The sequence below is a fragment of the Alternaria arborescens genome, assembly GCF_004154835.1.
Source record: "Alternaria arborescens strain FERA 675 chromosome Unknown contig_2, whole genome shotgun sequence".
In the NCBI taxonomy this organism is placed as follows: domain Eukaryota; kingdom Fungi; phylum Ascomycota; class Dothideomycetes; order Pleosporales; family Pleosporaceae; genus Alternaria; species Alternaria arborescens.
In genome coordinates this window covers 1,670,816-1,685,036 of record NW_021167857.1, presented here as the reverse complement: position 1 = coordinate 1,685,036, position 14,221 = coordinate 1,670,816, and the positions used below count along the sequence as shown (strand labels likewise).

General features: G+C 50.9%; 10 protein-coding genes across 10 annotated transcripts; 3 read left to right on the top strand and 7 right to left on the bottom strand.

The window, feature by feature from the left end:
• Window positions 1–327: 327 nt before the first annotated feature.
• AA0111_g1437 (hypothetical protein) lies at window positions 328–732 on the bottom strand (the record flags this gene model as incomplete). Its single annotated transcript, XM_028647096.1, has 1 exon — window positions 328–732. One exon carries the CDS (start codon window positions 730–732, stop codon window positions 328–330), a length of 405 nt encoding a protein of 134 aa, XP_028511043.1.
• Window positions 733–2,164: 1,432 nt separating this feature from the next.
• AA0111_g1436 (hypothetical protein) lies at window positions 2,165–3,534 on the bottom strand (the record flags this gene model as incomplete). Its single annotated transcript, XM_028647095.1, has 2 exons — window positions 2,165–3,130; window positions 3,523–3,534. The coding sequence occupies 2 exons, from the start codon at window positions 3,532–3,534 to the stop codon at window positions 2,165–2,167; spliced, it is 978 nt and encodes a 325-aa protein (XP_028511042.1).
• A 71-nt stretch (window positions 3,535–3,605) lies between these two features.
• AA0111_g1435 (hypothetical protein) lies at window positions 3,606–4,274 on the bottom strand (the record flags this gene model as incomplete). The annotated part of the gene is made up of 1 exon (XM_028647094.1): window positions 3,606–4,274. One exon carries the CDS (start codon window positions 4,272–4,274, stop codon window positions 3,606–3,608), a length of 669 nt encoding a protein of 222 aa, XP_028511041.1.
• A 571-nt stretch (window positions 4,275–4,845) lies between these two features.
• On the bottom strand, window positions 4,846–6,759 carry AA0111_g1434 (hypothetical protein; the record flags this gene model as incomplete). Its single annotated transcript, XM_028647093.1, has 1 exon — window positions 4,846–6,759. The coding sequence occupies one exon, from the start codon at window positions 6,757–6,759 to the stop codon at window positions 4,846–4,848; it is 1,914 nt and encodes a 637-aa protein (XP_028511040.1).
• Window positions 6,760–6,947: 188 nt separating this feature from the next.
• AA0111_g1433 (hypothetical protein) lies at window positions 6,948–7,775 on the bottom strand (the record flags this gene model as incomplete). The annotated part of the gene is made up of 2 exons (XM_028647092.1): window positions 6,948–7,588; window positions 7,640–7,775. The coding sequence occupies 2 exons, from the start codon at window positions 7,773–7,775 to the stop codon at window positions 6,948–6,950; spliced, it is 777 nt and encodes a 258-aa protein (XP_028511047.1).
• Window positions 7,776–8,551: 776 nt separating this feature from the next.
• On the top strand, window positions 8,552–9,212 carry AA0111_g1432 (hypothetical protein; the record flags this gene model as incomplete). The annotated part of the gene is made up of 2 exons (XM_028647091.1): window positions 8,552–8,778; window positions 8,828–9,212. The coding sequence occupies 2 exons, from the start codon at window positions 8,552–8,554 to the stop codon at window positions 9,210–9,212; spliced, it is 612 nt and encodes a 203-aa protein (XP_028511046.1).
• Window positions 9,213–9,342: 130 nt separating this feature from the next.
• AA0111_g1431 (hypothetical protein) lies at window positions 9,343–9,928 on the bottom strand (the record flags this gene model as incomplete). Its single annotated transcript, XM_028647090.1, has 2 exons — window positions 9,343–9,432; window positions 9,491–9,928. 2 exons carry the CDS (start codon window positions 9,926–9,928, stop codon window positions 9,343–9,345), a joined length of 528 nt encoding a protein of 175 aa, XP_028511045.1.
• A 1,210-nt stretch (window positions 9,929–11,138) lies between these two features.
• Window positions 11,139–11,720, top strand: AA0111_g1430 (hypothetical protein; the record flags this gene model as incomplete). Its single annotated transcript, XM_028647089.1, has 1 exon — window positions 11,139–11,720. The coding sequence occupies one exon, from the start codon at window positions 11,139–11,141 to the stop codon at window positions 11,718–11,720; it is 582 nt and encodes a 193-aa protein (XP_028511044.1).
• Window positions 11,721–11,853: 133 nt separating this feature from the next.
• Window positions 11,854–12,432, bottom strand: AA0111_g1429 (hypothetical protein; the record flags this gene model as incomplete). Its single annotated transcript, XM_028647087.1, has 1 exon — window positions 11,854–12,432. One exon carries the CDS (start codon window positions 12,430–12,432, stop codon window positions 11,854–11,856), a length of 579 nt encoding a protein of 192 aa, XP_028511353.1.
• Window positions 12,433–12,618: 186 nt separating this feature from the next.
• Window positions 12,619–13,785, top strand: AA0111_g1428 (hypothetical protein; the record flags this gene model as incomplete). The annotated part of the gene is made up of 2 exons (XM_028647086.1): window positions 12,619–12,829; window positions 12,881–13,785. 2 exons carry the CDS (start codon window positions 12,619–12,621, stop codon window positions 13,783–13,785), a joined length of 1,116 nt encoding a protein of 371 aa, XP_028511354.1.
• Between the last annotated feature and the right edge of the window lie 436 nt (window positions 13,786–14,221).

Below are 14,221 nucleotides of genomic sequence, written 5' to 3'. Positions count from 1 at the left end.
GCGCGTCGGCGGCGGAGCGTCGCTTCAGCTACGTTGTAGATCGCTGCAGCAGGACGATTGCCCTGGATTTGTTGAGCATTAATAGATAAGATAGCAAGCTGAACATCAGCTTCATTTGAGAGTAATTGAGTAACGTTGCGTAGAGCCATTGTAGATTGAGATAGGTGAGGTGCGCAAAGTTGGTGGGGTGCGTCACTCGCTTGTACGCGTCACTCGCTTGTAAAACATGTTATGGCCTTGGTTGACCATGAGCATGATCCCATAGTTGAAGCAGCCACCAATCAAAGAAAATGAATAAAAATCCAGGACCATAAAGAGCGAGCCTAGTCAGGGCCCTCCTTTAAATCCACCCGTTTTGGTGTAAGATGTCGCATAACAGTATACACTTGGATGGCGAGAGACATTGAAGGTGAGATCAATGTCGGCAAGCAACAAGTCCAATGGGTAGTTACGAAAGTGCTCCATGCCTTTCGCCACAATATATTGCCGACGGTACTCCAGCTCCGACAGAACGAAGAAAGCAAGCGCGAAGTGGACTGCATGATGTTGAATTCCAGTGTTGTCAAAACTTGGTTCGGCGGCCTTGCCGAGAGCGGTCGCAGCTTTGTCAAGATACAATAGCATGACAGCTGTGATGGGGCAATACATCTGCGACGCGGGAACACCTGGTGGCCCAAACTGGGTAGCGAGCGAAACGATGAGACCGATATAAGGCGCGCTGCCCCAGATCATGGCTGTAGGGAAAGGTGCTTCTGTAATGAGATTGGAGATGTAGACTGTCAATACGCACAGCGAGAAGTGCGCCGCGTAGCGACGCCATGAAACTCGTTCCCATTCCATGTCCATCATAGCTCCGGATTGCCGGTAGGTGAGTGGGGGTTTCCGCGCATTTACTTTATTGGTAACTGAATCGATGTGAAGCTGGTGAGTTTGCGAGACGATGTGAAAAAAACGTATCTGAGGAGAGAAGGTGTTAGTTTGCGGATAATTAGGAGACTAACGAGGACGAAGGGTACTTTCGGTAAAGGAGTTGACGGTACCATGGTAGCTTGATAACCTGATGCCAACACGGTGGCCATAACCCTGAATCTTACGCATACAAGCAAGCAAGACTGGCCGCGCTTAGCCTTCCCTCGCCCCAATAGCACCAGTACGCTGGTTTGTACCGGGCCTCACGTCGACTGCGCCTCGATACAATTGAACGCTCATCTTTGCTTCCTCTTGTGTTACAGTACAATCTGCGTGCAGTCGTTCAAAAGCAGAAATACAGAAAGAATCTGGTTGCTTCTGAACTAAGACTAGAGCATCGTCTCCGATGGATAGACACATCTATCACAGGTACCACAAAAGTCAACAGACTCAACGTCCTGTTAGAGCTGCACGACTTGGTGTATCGGGAATCCTGGCAGTTTGCTTCCAAGCATTGTGAAGTTGTATGTTGTGTCTGCCGGCGTTGCAGGGTCGGATCAAAGTTGCTGTCGCATCGCACCTGCGAGAATCAGATCTTCGTACAAAAGTACAGAGAACGCCACGTCTAAGCCCGTCTGAACCACTTGTAAGCTTCTGGATGTTTGGTACGCGCAGTGCGATAGCTGATAGCTTGACGCGTCCGCAACACGGGATGATGTCATAGCGTTCTACAAACGTCAACGTCATCTCTTCTCAGCCTTTCGTTTCCGCGTCCGAACACAGTGCGCAAAAGCAACTTCACACACCTGGACGAACAACAATAACTCCATACACACACAGACAAGCAAGCAAAAGATTTGATGAGAAAAAAGTCATTAAATTCATTAAGCTATGATACAGGGTCTGCTACTGGAACAGTAAGCTGGTTAACACAGTAACCTTGGAATACCTTCCGCAAACACCTGATGCACCATGAACACCTCGCTAAATCATGTCCGCAATGCCTTACTCCAGTATTCAGGCACTGCCCATGTCTTTCCTGTTCATTATATCATCCGGCCAAATTTGTCTTCTTCAAAAACTTTTCCGTCCTAACCTGTGCAAAGTAGCTCGAAAGCTAGCTCTACCTACACATGTCGTACATCCTTCCAAGACGCTCACTTTGAAAGCTTGTTGCATGGCTGAAATATTTCTCCTTCATCCACCACTGTCAGCCTCCCAAGCAAGTGCATTTCGCGCCTGCTCTCGTATGCTCTCACTTTGCTGCTTTCTTGCCCGCTTTCTTCTGATTTGGCTTCGCAACTCCAGCGTTCTTTGCCATCTTTCCTTTCTTTCCCGTCTTCGCCGCGCGGTTCCTCGCCAGACGATCAGCCTTTATTTTGGCCTTCCTCACCGGATCATGGTTGTGACATCTCCACGTCCGGCGGTCTTCGTTCTCGTTGTCTGCATGTCGCTTGCATCGCGAGTCTGTCTCCTTCGACCACGCCGTGCACCGGACAGTTCCCGTCTCTAGTGCAAAGTCATCTGGGCTTTTGCGGGTCACTGGCTGGGCTGCTGGCTGGGCCGCTCCCGAGTCCTCATCGTCTTCGTCGTCTTCGGTGTTGTCTTCGGCACCTTCGGCGTCTTCTTCCTCATCAGCGTCAGCATCGGCACCATGCATTTCATCCCTGTCTGCTGGACTGTGGTCCGATGTGGCTGCTGTGTCGTTGACAGGTCTGGGTGCGACGATGGTATTGGAATCCATGTCGACGTCCACGTCGCCATTGTTACCGACACCTTGTGTGGAACCAGCTTGGGTAGCATCTCCGCTAAACTCGGGAAACTGGTTGCGAGCGGCGTCTTGGAGGAATGTCCAGAGTTCGCGCAGCAACTTGGGGTCATGTAAATATGTGTCGAAGCCGAGACGTTCACGGATCTGACGATAACCTTTCAACATATCAGGCCTAATGTTGACGCTCTCGAACCTCGGTACAGAGTCTTTGTTGACCACTGCCAAACTCGTCTGTCGAAGGGCCCACAAGACGAATCCAGATAGCTCGTCGCGCTTGTCGAAAAAGGCCTGGGTGCCTTTCACAACACCACTACCTGCCTCGTCCGGTGAATCACCGGTCACAGCGTCGATGGACCTAAAGTAATTGCGGTAACCAATAAACTGAGCCGCGTCATCGATGATATGGCAGGGGGTGACAGGCAGACACGCAACGGCAAGGAGCAGTTCACTCTGCAGTTAGATGTAAAGATACTCGGTACGGCTCCAGTCACCCAGCGGGATGCGTGTTAGCTGAGACGTCGCAGGATCTTTGCCGTTCTTCGCCATTATGGCCTTGTCTTGTGGTAGTGTGGAGTTGTGGAAAGGATCGAGCGCGAGAGTCGCAGTCTGATTTTGAGGTTGGAACTTCGGCGTGGGGGGATTCACGGATATACCTGTCGCCTTCAAGCAAGTGTATAATTCTGATCAAGAAGTGTGATATAGAGACACTTTCTGCCAAATAATTGGGGGAGTTTTCGTGGGATATGTGTGGGCGCGGATTGGGAAAGCGGTTGATCTCTGCCGCTAGCCTGATCAGGGTATATTTTTCTCAAGTGAATTGGATGCAATGTTTACTGCCTTACATTCACTTCCATGGTAAATGAAACATGTTCTATCGAGACGCGTTTATCCGCACCAGGTATGTTCACTTCGCTGCGCCAGCAGGCTATGAGACTGCCGCCGGTGCAACACCTTCGTCAAGGGCTTGGAATATCATGTCCTGGTAGTGACGAATGATTGCGTTATCATCGAGATCCTCACGGAAACGACCGAGTAGTTCAGGAATTGATGCCACCTCAGTAGACTCGAGCTCCTCTTGTAAGCGATACCGGAAGGCTTCCGCGCGATTGAAAAGCGCTGCCTCTTTAATGCGGTTCTTGTATTTAGGCACGATAGCTTCCTTGTCGAACCCCCTCTTAAACCACCTCAATACCTGCACTTCACCGACTGTGATGCAGCCTCCTTCGTCCCGCCTCAACTCGGCTAATAGCTTCTTCGCTTTGCGCATATTGGGATTCGCCTCGTCATAAAGCAACTGATATTTTGCCTTGATCTCAGTGTCAGTCAAGATACCCACCAAAATCCATTTCCTGATCACGTCTTCTGTGACTTCTGGAAGCTCGCCAATTTCCTTCTTGCATGCTCGATGTACCATCTTAGCAAGTGGGCGGAACTTGTTGTGGTCGTCGGCCCACCCACAATAAAATCGCTTGATTTGCCAGTGTGAATTGTGGGCGTCAAGAGATTGTTGTGTTGTCGAGACTTTCCATGATGGTACGTAACCAAACTCCTTCCTGAGTTTCTTGGTAAGCGATTCGGCTCTGGTGTCGCTCATGGTTCAAAGATGGAAAGCTTGTGCGGTGCTAGATCTGGATGATGTACGTGGCTCTCAAGGACATTCGTGTTTGCTGTTAATAGTCATTCGCAGTTTGCCTTGCTTTCCGCATGCTGTCATCGATCTCCAGAGCCCGAAGAAGCAATCTTGGAACATGGTGGATCATCTCTTAAAGTCTGCTGCTTCGTTTGATGAAAATACCGAGCGAACTCTTTGGTTCGCAACAATGTCGCATTCTCTCAAAATCACAGTCTTTAATGTGACACAACACATGCAGCCAAGGAGTAGGGATTGACTCGAGGACGGTGACAGATCAACATACAAAGCGAGTGCCATTCGATAGGCCAGCTGGTCTCTCCTTGAACCGGAACTACTGGTCGTGCCCATCATCCACGGCTTGAAGAAGTCGACTTCGGGTCGATGAAATCGTTCGTTCGTAAACAATTGCGCATCGTTTGCCTATTGTAAGGCGTCGACTGGACTTCCCGACGCATACGCGGGTAGCCAAGCTGGAAGGCGTCGATGCGATCGGAAAGTAGGGCGACCATCCGGTACTTGACGTATCGACGATTCAGCAGATAGTGAACTTCTCAGACACGCTGCCTTTCTCTTCCCATTCTCGGTGAACACGACCTTCGTTGACGTCGTAGAGGTAGCATTCGCCTACAAGCCTCCAGAGGCCGTTGTCCGCAGGCCTGAGGACGAAAGGTACCTGGCCACCGTGTAACACGACCACGACGTCGCCCGGTATCATTGCTCGAGGACCAATGCCTAACATTTCCGTGCTAGTAACAAAAAGGCGATGATCTTTTATCACAAGATCGCAGTCGAAAGCGAACATATCCGCGCTCGGTACGAAGCGATCGGAGCGATCATCCGACCATGCTCCTGCAGGCGGCGAATAGATATCTAGGACACAATCTCTCTCCATGAATGCACTATATTCACTAAGACGATTTGCGATACGGGTAGAGTTTAGTGGTCGACCCCTTAGGGCGTTGCCAAAGGTGAAGGCAAGACACTGCTGGCTGTACATGTGCTCCAGATGGCGGAGCAAGGCTTGCAGTCCTTCGAATAGACAAGGATCGTCCTGATAGTCTGCTAAGTTGGCGTATTCCTTGATTTCCCGGTTTATCGTACCGACTCTGAAACCTGTGATTTCAATGCACTGAGTCTTACCGAAGACCGTTTCTGATATTTGAACAAGACCCGAAGTATTCTTTTCCTGGCGTTCCTCATCTATAAGGTCTGCCAACGCTGGATCGGGGTCTCCGCTCCAATCTGGCACCCACGATGGCCAGTCTTTAGCTGACTCTGGAACGGGGCGCGTCCAAGAAAGTACCCTGAGGTCGTGCCACTCGGAGAGCAGTTTCGCTGCCACCCTGCGATAGCATTCCATAGTCGTAATATTATAGTCGGGGTCAATGAAAGACTGACCATTTGCAAGGTCGCACTCAAGTGTCTTCAGCCCCAGTAAACCATAAATTCTGTCCTTTGGCTCGTTGAACGCCTTGTCGCTGGTTGAGTAAATGAGATCGATAAGAGATTGCCTTGGACCCCAGGACCTACGTGATTTCCTCCACACCAAATGAAGAAATTGGCAATTGACTATCCCCTGGCTTACTCTGAAACTATGTTTACTGCTGACACAGTAAGCTGCCATAGCCAGCCACTCAACGTCGATTTCACTGTGACCCCAAAACACTGACGTCGAAGTGCTTAATGCCACCTCCTGGACTACCCATCCCCGACCAAACCAAGGTGAGTGGCAGACGAGTTCCAGAGCATCGATAGCGACATTGGTAAGTTCGGAAGGCTCCATTTGGCTGACGGTAGTGACATCTACATCAAGCCATCGATATAATATATTGGGTGCTGTTCCTTTCACCGATTCGAATCTGCTAAAGGCATCTTCTTCACATACAAGTCGACATATGGCATTCAAGGAATCTTGGACTACTTGATCATCCTCATGTTGCAGCCACACAAGTACCCGAACAGCTTTTGTGTAGATATAACTCATCAGCCGCACCTGTAATGTTTTTTCGTCGTCATCGGCTTGGTTTATACACAGTGCGTCGGCCCAGAGCGTCCTTGTGGTATCGACGTATCTGAAGCGCTGTAGAGCCTCGAACAGGTTACGTGTTGTGGTGATAGCGCATCCGTTGCAAATTATTGGCTTCCGATCGTTGTGGTCGCCCCAGGCGTATGAGATCGCTTCGTAGCGAGGGTCGTCATCGTCCAGATGAACTGTTCTCAAGGAGCAGTTGACGGGTTCGTCCCATGTGCCGGGAGCCAGATCGAGGACTCGAATAGTTCGATCTCGAGCCAAGCGGTTGTATTGTGGCGACTTATTGACTGCGTCAGGAATTGGGACTGTTGTCTCAGCCTGGTCGATATGTCCACGTCGGCCAACTCTCAAGAAGCGAATCCTCTCGACAATGTTGTCATGCTTTGCGCGTATACGATTCCTGAATCGTTCCATAGTTGAAGAGATTGAGAGCAATAGACCAGTTGACGTTGCGCGTCTCACAAGGGGGAAGGAAGTATGTAGTGCCGTAAGCTTGAGCTGATCGATCAGGCTGAACCCATGTGCTGCGCCACCACAACCCCGCACCCATTCAGCAATGTTGGTGTGCTGACAGCAGCTCGATCAGGAAAGAACTCTGCATCTCATATCAAAGCACCAGAATTCAGCATGACCTCCTCCTTTCGGCGTCGCGCCTCAAGCTTCTTCTCTCTTTGCGCATAATATGCCTCCCTTGCCAGTCTATGTTCCTCCTTCTTGACCTCGTACTCCGCCTTGCGCCTTGCATATTCCCGCTCCTTCTTCTCATCTGTCTTTATCTTGTGCTTAATCTGCTTGTGCTCAGCTGACGAGATATGCCATGGGCACGACAAGACCGCCTGCTTAAACGCAGCGGTTTCAGCCCATGCTCGTGCTTCTTCGTCAGTCGTCGTGATGACTGAGATGCGCTGCAGTTCCAGCTGCTTGTTGCCTCTGAACTCTGATATCGTGCATTTTGCCTTGACGACAGAGCCTATGTCTAGTGGCTGATCGTCTACTACGACTTCGAAGACGCCCAATCGGCTGACGATGTTCAGGTTGCTGACCTTTGTGTTCGAGGACGTGTCTACGGGGTTTTGCTCGACCGGGGGTATTCGCACGATCTTCAACTCGATGGTCGCGCCACTTCCGTCGTCGATGGTAAGAGCTGTGTATCTGAGATTAATCTCGTCGATGGCTACTACAACTCCGACGATGCGGACATATCGGATGGGGTGGTTGAGGTGAAAGTACAGGCCGCGCTGCGCTGCTCAAGTATCTCAGCAACAGCTATGACACTGATCAGAACTACTACTACCTTGGAACTCCTTCTCAGAACGAAGAGCCTGCACATCTGCAGCTGTAAGCTTCACCCATGTATTGTATGTAGGTGATGCTTTAAAACAATATGCGGGGTATAACCGATAAGGACGCGATGATGCCTGCGTTGACATGTCATATTGTGTTACCAATGCACAAGGTGGGATGAAAGCACAAGAGACGCGACGCGACAGATCGCCGCCACTGCGTGATCACGTGCTTATGAGAGGACTGACTAAGCCGATCTCAGTCCGTCGGAAGATCGGCGCATGTGCAGCTATCCTCATGCACCTCAACACGCGATGGCATCCGATGCAGCCGCTCCCAAGAAGTGTGGCTTGTGCAATTGCAGGGAAGCAATCAAGGCTTTCGCTGCGCACTGCTGACGCCCAGTAACTTCGCCCTACTCTCCACTGCCAGCAAACATGATCGGAAGATGGGCAGCAAGCATCGTTCACAAGGGCCACCCGGCCACTGCAGCCCCATCACACCTCAACACCGCCGTTTTGCCATGATGCCCGAATGTGAGCCTTTGCAAAAAGCAGCTAAGTCGGACCACTTTACCGCGAACTAGACCTCGGTGCCGTCGAGGCTACCAATAGTGCGCCTCCCCACTAGGCCGGCATGAAGCTGTCCATGACGAGCTAGCCCAACATGCAGCAAGCTTGTGGAGCTATCCCAGCTCTCTAGAGGAAGCTTCCAAGGTAATCCGGTCAGTCTTAAGGGCAGGGTAGCAGCCCGGTATGCGCCCGACTGACTGCTGATTTTTGATCTCTCGTCTTTCTGAGGCTGTGCCTTTTCGTCGCAATACTAACCCAGCAGCATATTTCTCTGTTCCCTGTCGTTCGTCGCTGGAGACCTTTGTCGCACCCGATAGCTCTTTCCGCCAGCCTTTGCGATTACTAGCACTATGATATCCTTTGCGCCATGGAGCCTGGTCGTCGCGACGTTAACATTGTGTGTCGCTGAACCCATCGCAAAGCCTGAAGCTATACCGCAGCAAATCTCGAACAATGCGCCATTCTCCGGCGCCGTATATATCGTAAACCCAGAAGGCCAATCAGTCGTAGCGCAAGATGCAAACTGGTGTCCTTCATCCGCGTCAGTGAGCTGCAGCAATGTCAACCAGCCTAGTTGGTAAGTAGGATTGCTTGAAGATGGCATAGCTCCTGCTGATCAGATTCAGGTGCTGTCCATCAGGCTACGAATGCGCCGTACCCGGTAACTCCAACGGACTCATTGGCTGCTGTCCAAGCGGAAACCAATGTGGAGGCGCGGTAAACGTCGCACAGGTCACGACCGTAACTGTGTACCCCCAGCAGCAAACGGCAATCGTGTACGCTCAACCGCCTCCCCAAACCACCGTATACCAGAACCCAGCTACAGTGCAAGGCGGCTTTTGCGCTACAATCACAATGGACGGACCTGATCTACCCAGAGCGGAGCAAGGAGGATGCGGCACAATATTGATCGTTGCAGGAGCACCGAGTCTGAAAGTGCTGGGTGTAGGCGCTGGCGTAGTTGGACTGTTCCTACACCTAGCCTTGGGCAGGATGTTCCATGGCGCATGAGGAGAGGAGCGATGTAAAAAAGAGCACGATAAAAGACATGATACATATTGTAATGAATTTACGAATTACGAGTTTACGCAGTACGTTAATGTACTTGGCGCTAGACTACTCGATTTACACAAGGATATAACTACTGGTTTCCCCTCTCCCTGTCCTCCTCATCGTTCTTCGGTACCCCAACAAACTTGGGCACAGTAACAGCATTCAAGTGTCGGAAAGCCTGTACAAAACGTTAGCATAACTATCCCCAACAAGAACTCCATGTGGAGTGAACTTACGTTAGCAATACTGCTATCCGGCAACTTGCCATCCCACTTATCCTCAACCTTTGCAATCTTGCCCTCTGCATCCAAATGGATAGCCACCTCACTCTGAATCAACTGCTCCTTACCCAGTCCCTTGATGACATATCTTGTCCTCAAATCCATCAGAATAGGGTTCCCCGCATCCTTGACCTGGTGGTTCAAGCGCTCAATCTCGCTGAATGCCGATTGCAGTCCATACCATTGTGCCGAGTACTTGTCGCGGCCCTCGGCGATGGTAATGGGGTCTGTGAAAGTAGCGTCGTCACGCCATAGACGCAGTTTAGGAAGGGACGGGCGGCCGGCGAAGAGGTCGAGGACGGAGCCTACGATTTTGTTTTGTTCTTCTGAGAGCTTGATGCCTGGGGCGGTTTTCACGTCTTTGGTTTCGATGTTGAGGTTTCCGGTGGACATTTTTGCGGCTGTGATTTTTGATATGCTGGATGTGAAGGTCGGTTTGGAAATGGTACGTAAGGTTTGGTTTGTGGTTTGTGTTGCGAATGGACGGATGTAAGATAGCATTGTAGAGGTTTTAGAGCAAGTTGGATGGAACGGTTATTATAGGCATGTATTCTGGCTATGTACTGCACATGAGGCGTTTTCTTATTGTCTGCTTTAGCCAACCACATGTTTTTGGCACTGCGTCATTATGAGATAGATGGTTACAAAGTGGTCTAATGTGGTCTGGGTTACGCAATTTGGGTGTTGATCGATACTGGTGATGGCATTTGTTCGATGCGAAAAAGTCATGACGCAATGGTCTACTAAGTGAGATTTACGCTAGGCGATCGTTTCGGGTCGGGGGCTGAGGTACGCGGGTTTTGACGGGGTAGGGGATGGGTTGTCCGGCGTGCCGGTGGCCGTTAACGTTGAATTCTATAGACAGTAGCTTTTGAACCCTTTTCTGTGTAATCCCATTCTTTGCAGCGCGTTCGCGTTACTAGGTCGCTATGTCCCAGATATACGCGTCGGCTTGATTGCCCTACCTTGATGTGCACCTTCCTCCTGGCGGTCGCGTTTGCTTGACGCATACGATACTTTCGCATCGCAGAGCGCGGGTTATGAATGTCTTTAAAAGCTCCGTTGAGCTTCTCTATCGGTAGGCCTAGCTATGTAACATAAAGCGCGCGGCACAGCTGAAGCCACAATCTATTTTTGCGCTCTCAATCATGACATGAGGCGTCGCTTGGCCATCACACAAGACGCTTCTTAGATGAAGCAGCTCCTATGAACATGAGATGGGCTAAACTCCGTCCGCCTTCACACCTTAGCTATGTCTTGCTTACGCAGGGCTGATCCTCTTAGACAGGGATGTTCAGCCCCAAGCTACCGAATCAGGAAATTCTCATTTCGTTACTGTCTGACTGGACGCCTGGTAAAGTACTAAACGAAAGATGCTATCTAGTTGGAAAGGTTTATGAGACAGCATGATGGCCTGTCGCGTGGAGTCGGCGATCAAGCTACAGCTTACTGACATCTGAGCGCATTCTTGAAGCGCGTTTCTAAACTCATACAGTTCTAATCTCGTTCTCGATTGCTATCGCTACTATCAACTCTATTCGTCTGTCTTCCCTGACACAACTGCTCTCCAAGTCAGGCATCCTACTCCGCAACCAAGACCAACATGGCCGCAGTACGTCCAGTATCCATACGAGCATCAGAAATGACCAGCAGCTCGTCGCCATCAGGCAAATTTAGAGATCAGCGCGCCTTGACACAGACAACACTACACAAACGCAGAACAAGCGCATCAAGATCGGGCGTCGTGTTCAAGTCGCGGACATGGAATGAAACGACGTCGAAGCACCATACCACGTTCAAAACCAGATCAACAACCTCAAACAAGCGAACGACCTCAGATTCTACGAGTTCAGTAACAGCTACAAAGCAACAAAGTCGCTTCGCATCCCTGTTCATCTCACTGCTGGCCGTCAGCCCCATGGCTATCGAATACGATGCGGCTGATCAGCAGACCATGGAGGCAGCACAGAGACCATCTGTTAAGACGACGCAACCAACATCATCCAAGAAGACGCAAGTGCGACTATCAGGCAGTGTCAGGCCGTCAGAGATCCGAAAAACTAGGTGGAAGCGGTTCAAGTACGAGATGGGGTTGAAGATGAAAAGTACTGGAAGAGGGAAAGCGAAGGATCGACGGCAACGGGTACAAGTCGCAGATATGGAGTTGGAGAACTTGAGAGCGTAGGAGCAGGAGGTCAAAGGGGGAAACAATGCAACAGTTGAGGGTCGATACTGTATGATCTGCACATCGTTTGCACCTATCTCACTTGTCAGATTCTACGTCTATATCTTTAATACCATTCCCGAATCGGTCATTCTTACTGCTCATGGCCAGCAGTAGCAACACTCAATATCCTCTCCTCCAACCCAGGTACATGTACACATTCGATACCATGCTCCTCCAGCTTCTTCCGCCCCTCGTTCTCGCCAACAAACTTCTCCGGCTCTTTGACCCCTAGATACACCTTTTTAATCTTCTGCTCTCCATTTGCCCCTCTTGTGCGAATGATACGATCCGCACAGGGTAGGTTGCCACTTAACCGAAGGTTACAAGGCTCCATGGTAGTGTAGATGACAGTGTTTGACGGCAAAGCTTCGCCAACTCGCTCTTCAGGCAGACCATGTGCTTGGGCGAGCTTCAGGAGACAACATTGCTCTGCATGCGTGTTTCCCTCACACTCTAGAGTGTAGCCGCGAGAAAGGATGGCCCCGGTATCTGCATCGACTAACAAGGCGCCAACACGGAAGTTTGATGGTTTTGGTGGTGATTCTTGGGCTTGGTCAAGGGCCAGTCGCATGTATTGTAGATGGTCGTTGGGATCTGCGCCTTGAGCTGGCGGCACCGGGCCGTCCCAGGTACGCACGGGACCTGTGTCGTAGTCGACTTGCGCTTGCATTTTGGAGGGTGAAGAAAGTGAAGGTGATGTAATTGGCGTTCTGGCCAAAAGTGACGGTGGGGAGTGGGTCTGAACGGTTAGCTCCGTGTTAAGTCCGGGGATCGCGGTTGGTCGCGTCGCGTTCTCACTCAGGCGTCAACCGTCAGTACTTGCACCAACTTTACATCTACATCATAACTCAACAATATGGCACGGAAACAGAAGAAAGAACAGACGCCCGAGGAGCACACAGAGGACGACTTTGTAAACAATGACGAGAGCGAAGGCGAGAACGACATGGATGAAGAAGATGGCCCGCCTGCAATTGACCCGTACGAGGTGCTGGGACTGGAGGTAGAAGCTACCGCCGACGAGGTGAAGAAGGCATATCGCAAAATGGCGCTCAAGTGCCACCCGGGTAGGTTTTCTTACTAGACAGGTCAACAAGGCATCGCTGAACTTTTCCCAGACAAGGCCGCACCTGATGAGAAAGAAGCCGCCAACAAAGCCTTTCAAGAGATCGCATTCGCATATGCCGTACTCTCAGACGACCGCCGACGCAAGCGATATGACCTCACGGGCAGCACAGCCGAGACAATGGAGGACGACGATGACTTTGACTGGCTGAAGTTTTACCGGGAGCAGTTCGAGAACGTCGTCAATGAGGAGGCGATCAACAACGTCGCAAATGAATACAAGGGCAGCGAGGAGGAACGGCGCGATCTGGTCAAGGCGTTCAAGAAGGTCAAGGGCAACCTGAACAAAGTGTACGATCTCGTCATGCTGTCTGACATCCTCGAAGACGATGACCGGTTCAGGCAGATCCTAGACGAGGAGATCGAAAACGGAAACGTCAGCTCGTACCCTGCGTACGAAGCCGAGACAGACGAGACCCGTCAGAAAGCCAAGGATGCGGAGAAGAAGCGGCGCGAAGACTTTGACAAGAAACAAGCCAAGAAGGAAGCGTCAGGAGCCACAAACGGCAAGACCAAGGCGAAGCCAAAGGGAAAAAAGAGCGGCACAGACGACATGGCAAGCCTAGCAGCTCTGATACAGGGACGCCAGAAGGCAAGAGCGGGCAACTTCTTCGATTCACTAGAGGCCAAGTACGCGCCCAAGTCGCGAGGTTCAAAGCGCTCGACGCCCATGGAGGAGCCATCAGAGGAGGCGTTTGAAGCTAATCGCAAGAAACAGAAGAAGAGCGCGAGCTCAAAGAAGAAGGCCAAGGTAGAGAGTGAAGACGAGGAGATGGATCTTGACGAGGAGGATATTGGGGATTCAGAGGAGGAAGAGGAAGAAGAGGAGGTGCCTAAGCCAAAGAAGGCGAAAGCGAAACCTAAAGCACGCGCGACACGGGCAAGGGGACGAGCTTAGTGTTGAAGTTGACCTTGGGAAGCTTTTGCATACAGAGATGGATGGGCGGCGTTCATTGGAGTAATATACCATAACCGCTTGCGTAGCACAGTCTTGGGAGTCACAAATAGGGTCTGCTCTGGTTGGCGATCCTCTCATATAGCCCACGGCGTCTGATCGGGTCTCGGGTCCTCGTTTCAAAAGCTCATCCAGTCTATTCGATGTCTTCATGCTCGTTATCTCTTACTTCATGCGCTGGCAAACCTTTTTTGCACTGGAATCCCCCCTGTCAAGTACACTTCCACGTTTTTCACCTCACCGTCTTTTTCTGTACTTGCCCGCGTCCTCTCTCTCCACGAAAATCAGCCGTTGCCTTAATCCTAACCCGGTTCACATATAAGCGCTGGGGACAACGTGGAGCAAACGACTAAGATCGTATTCGTTACTGTTACGACAA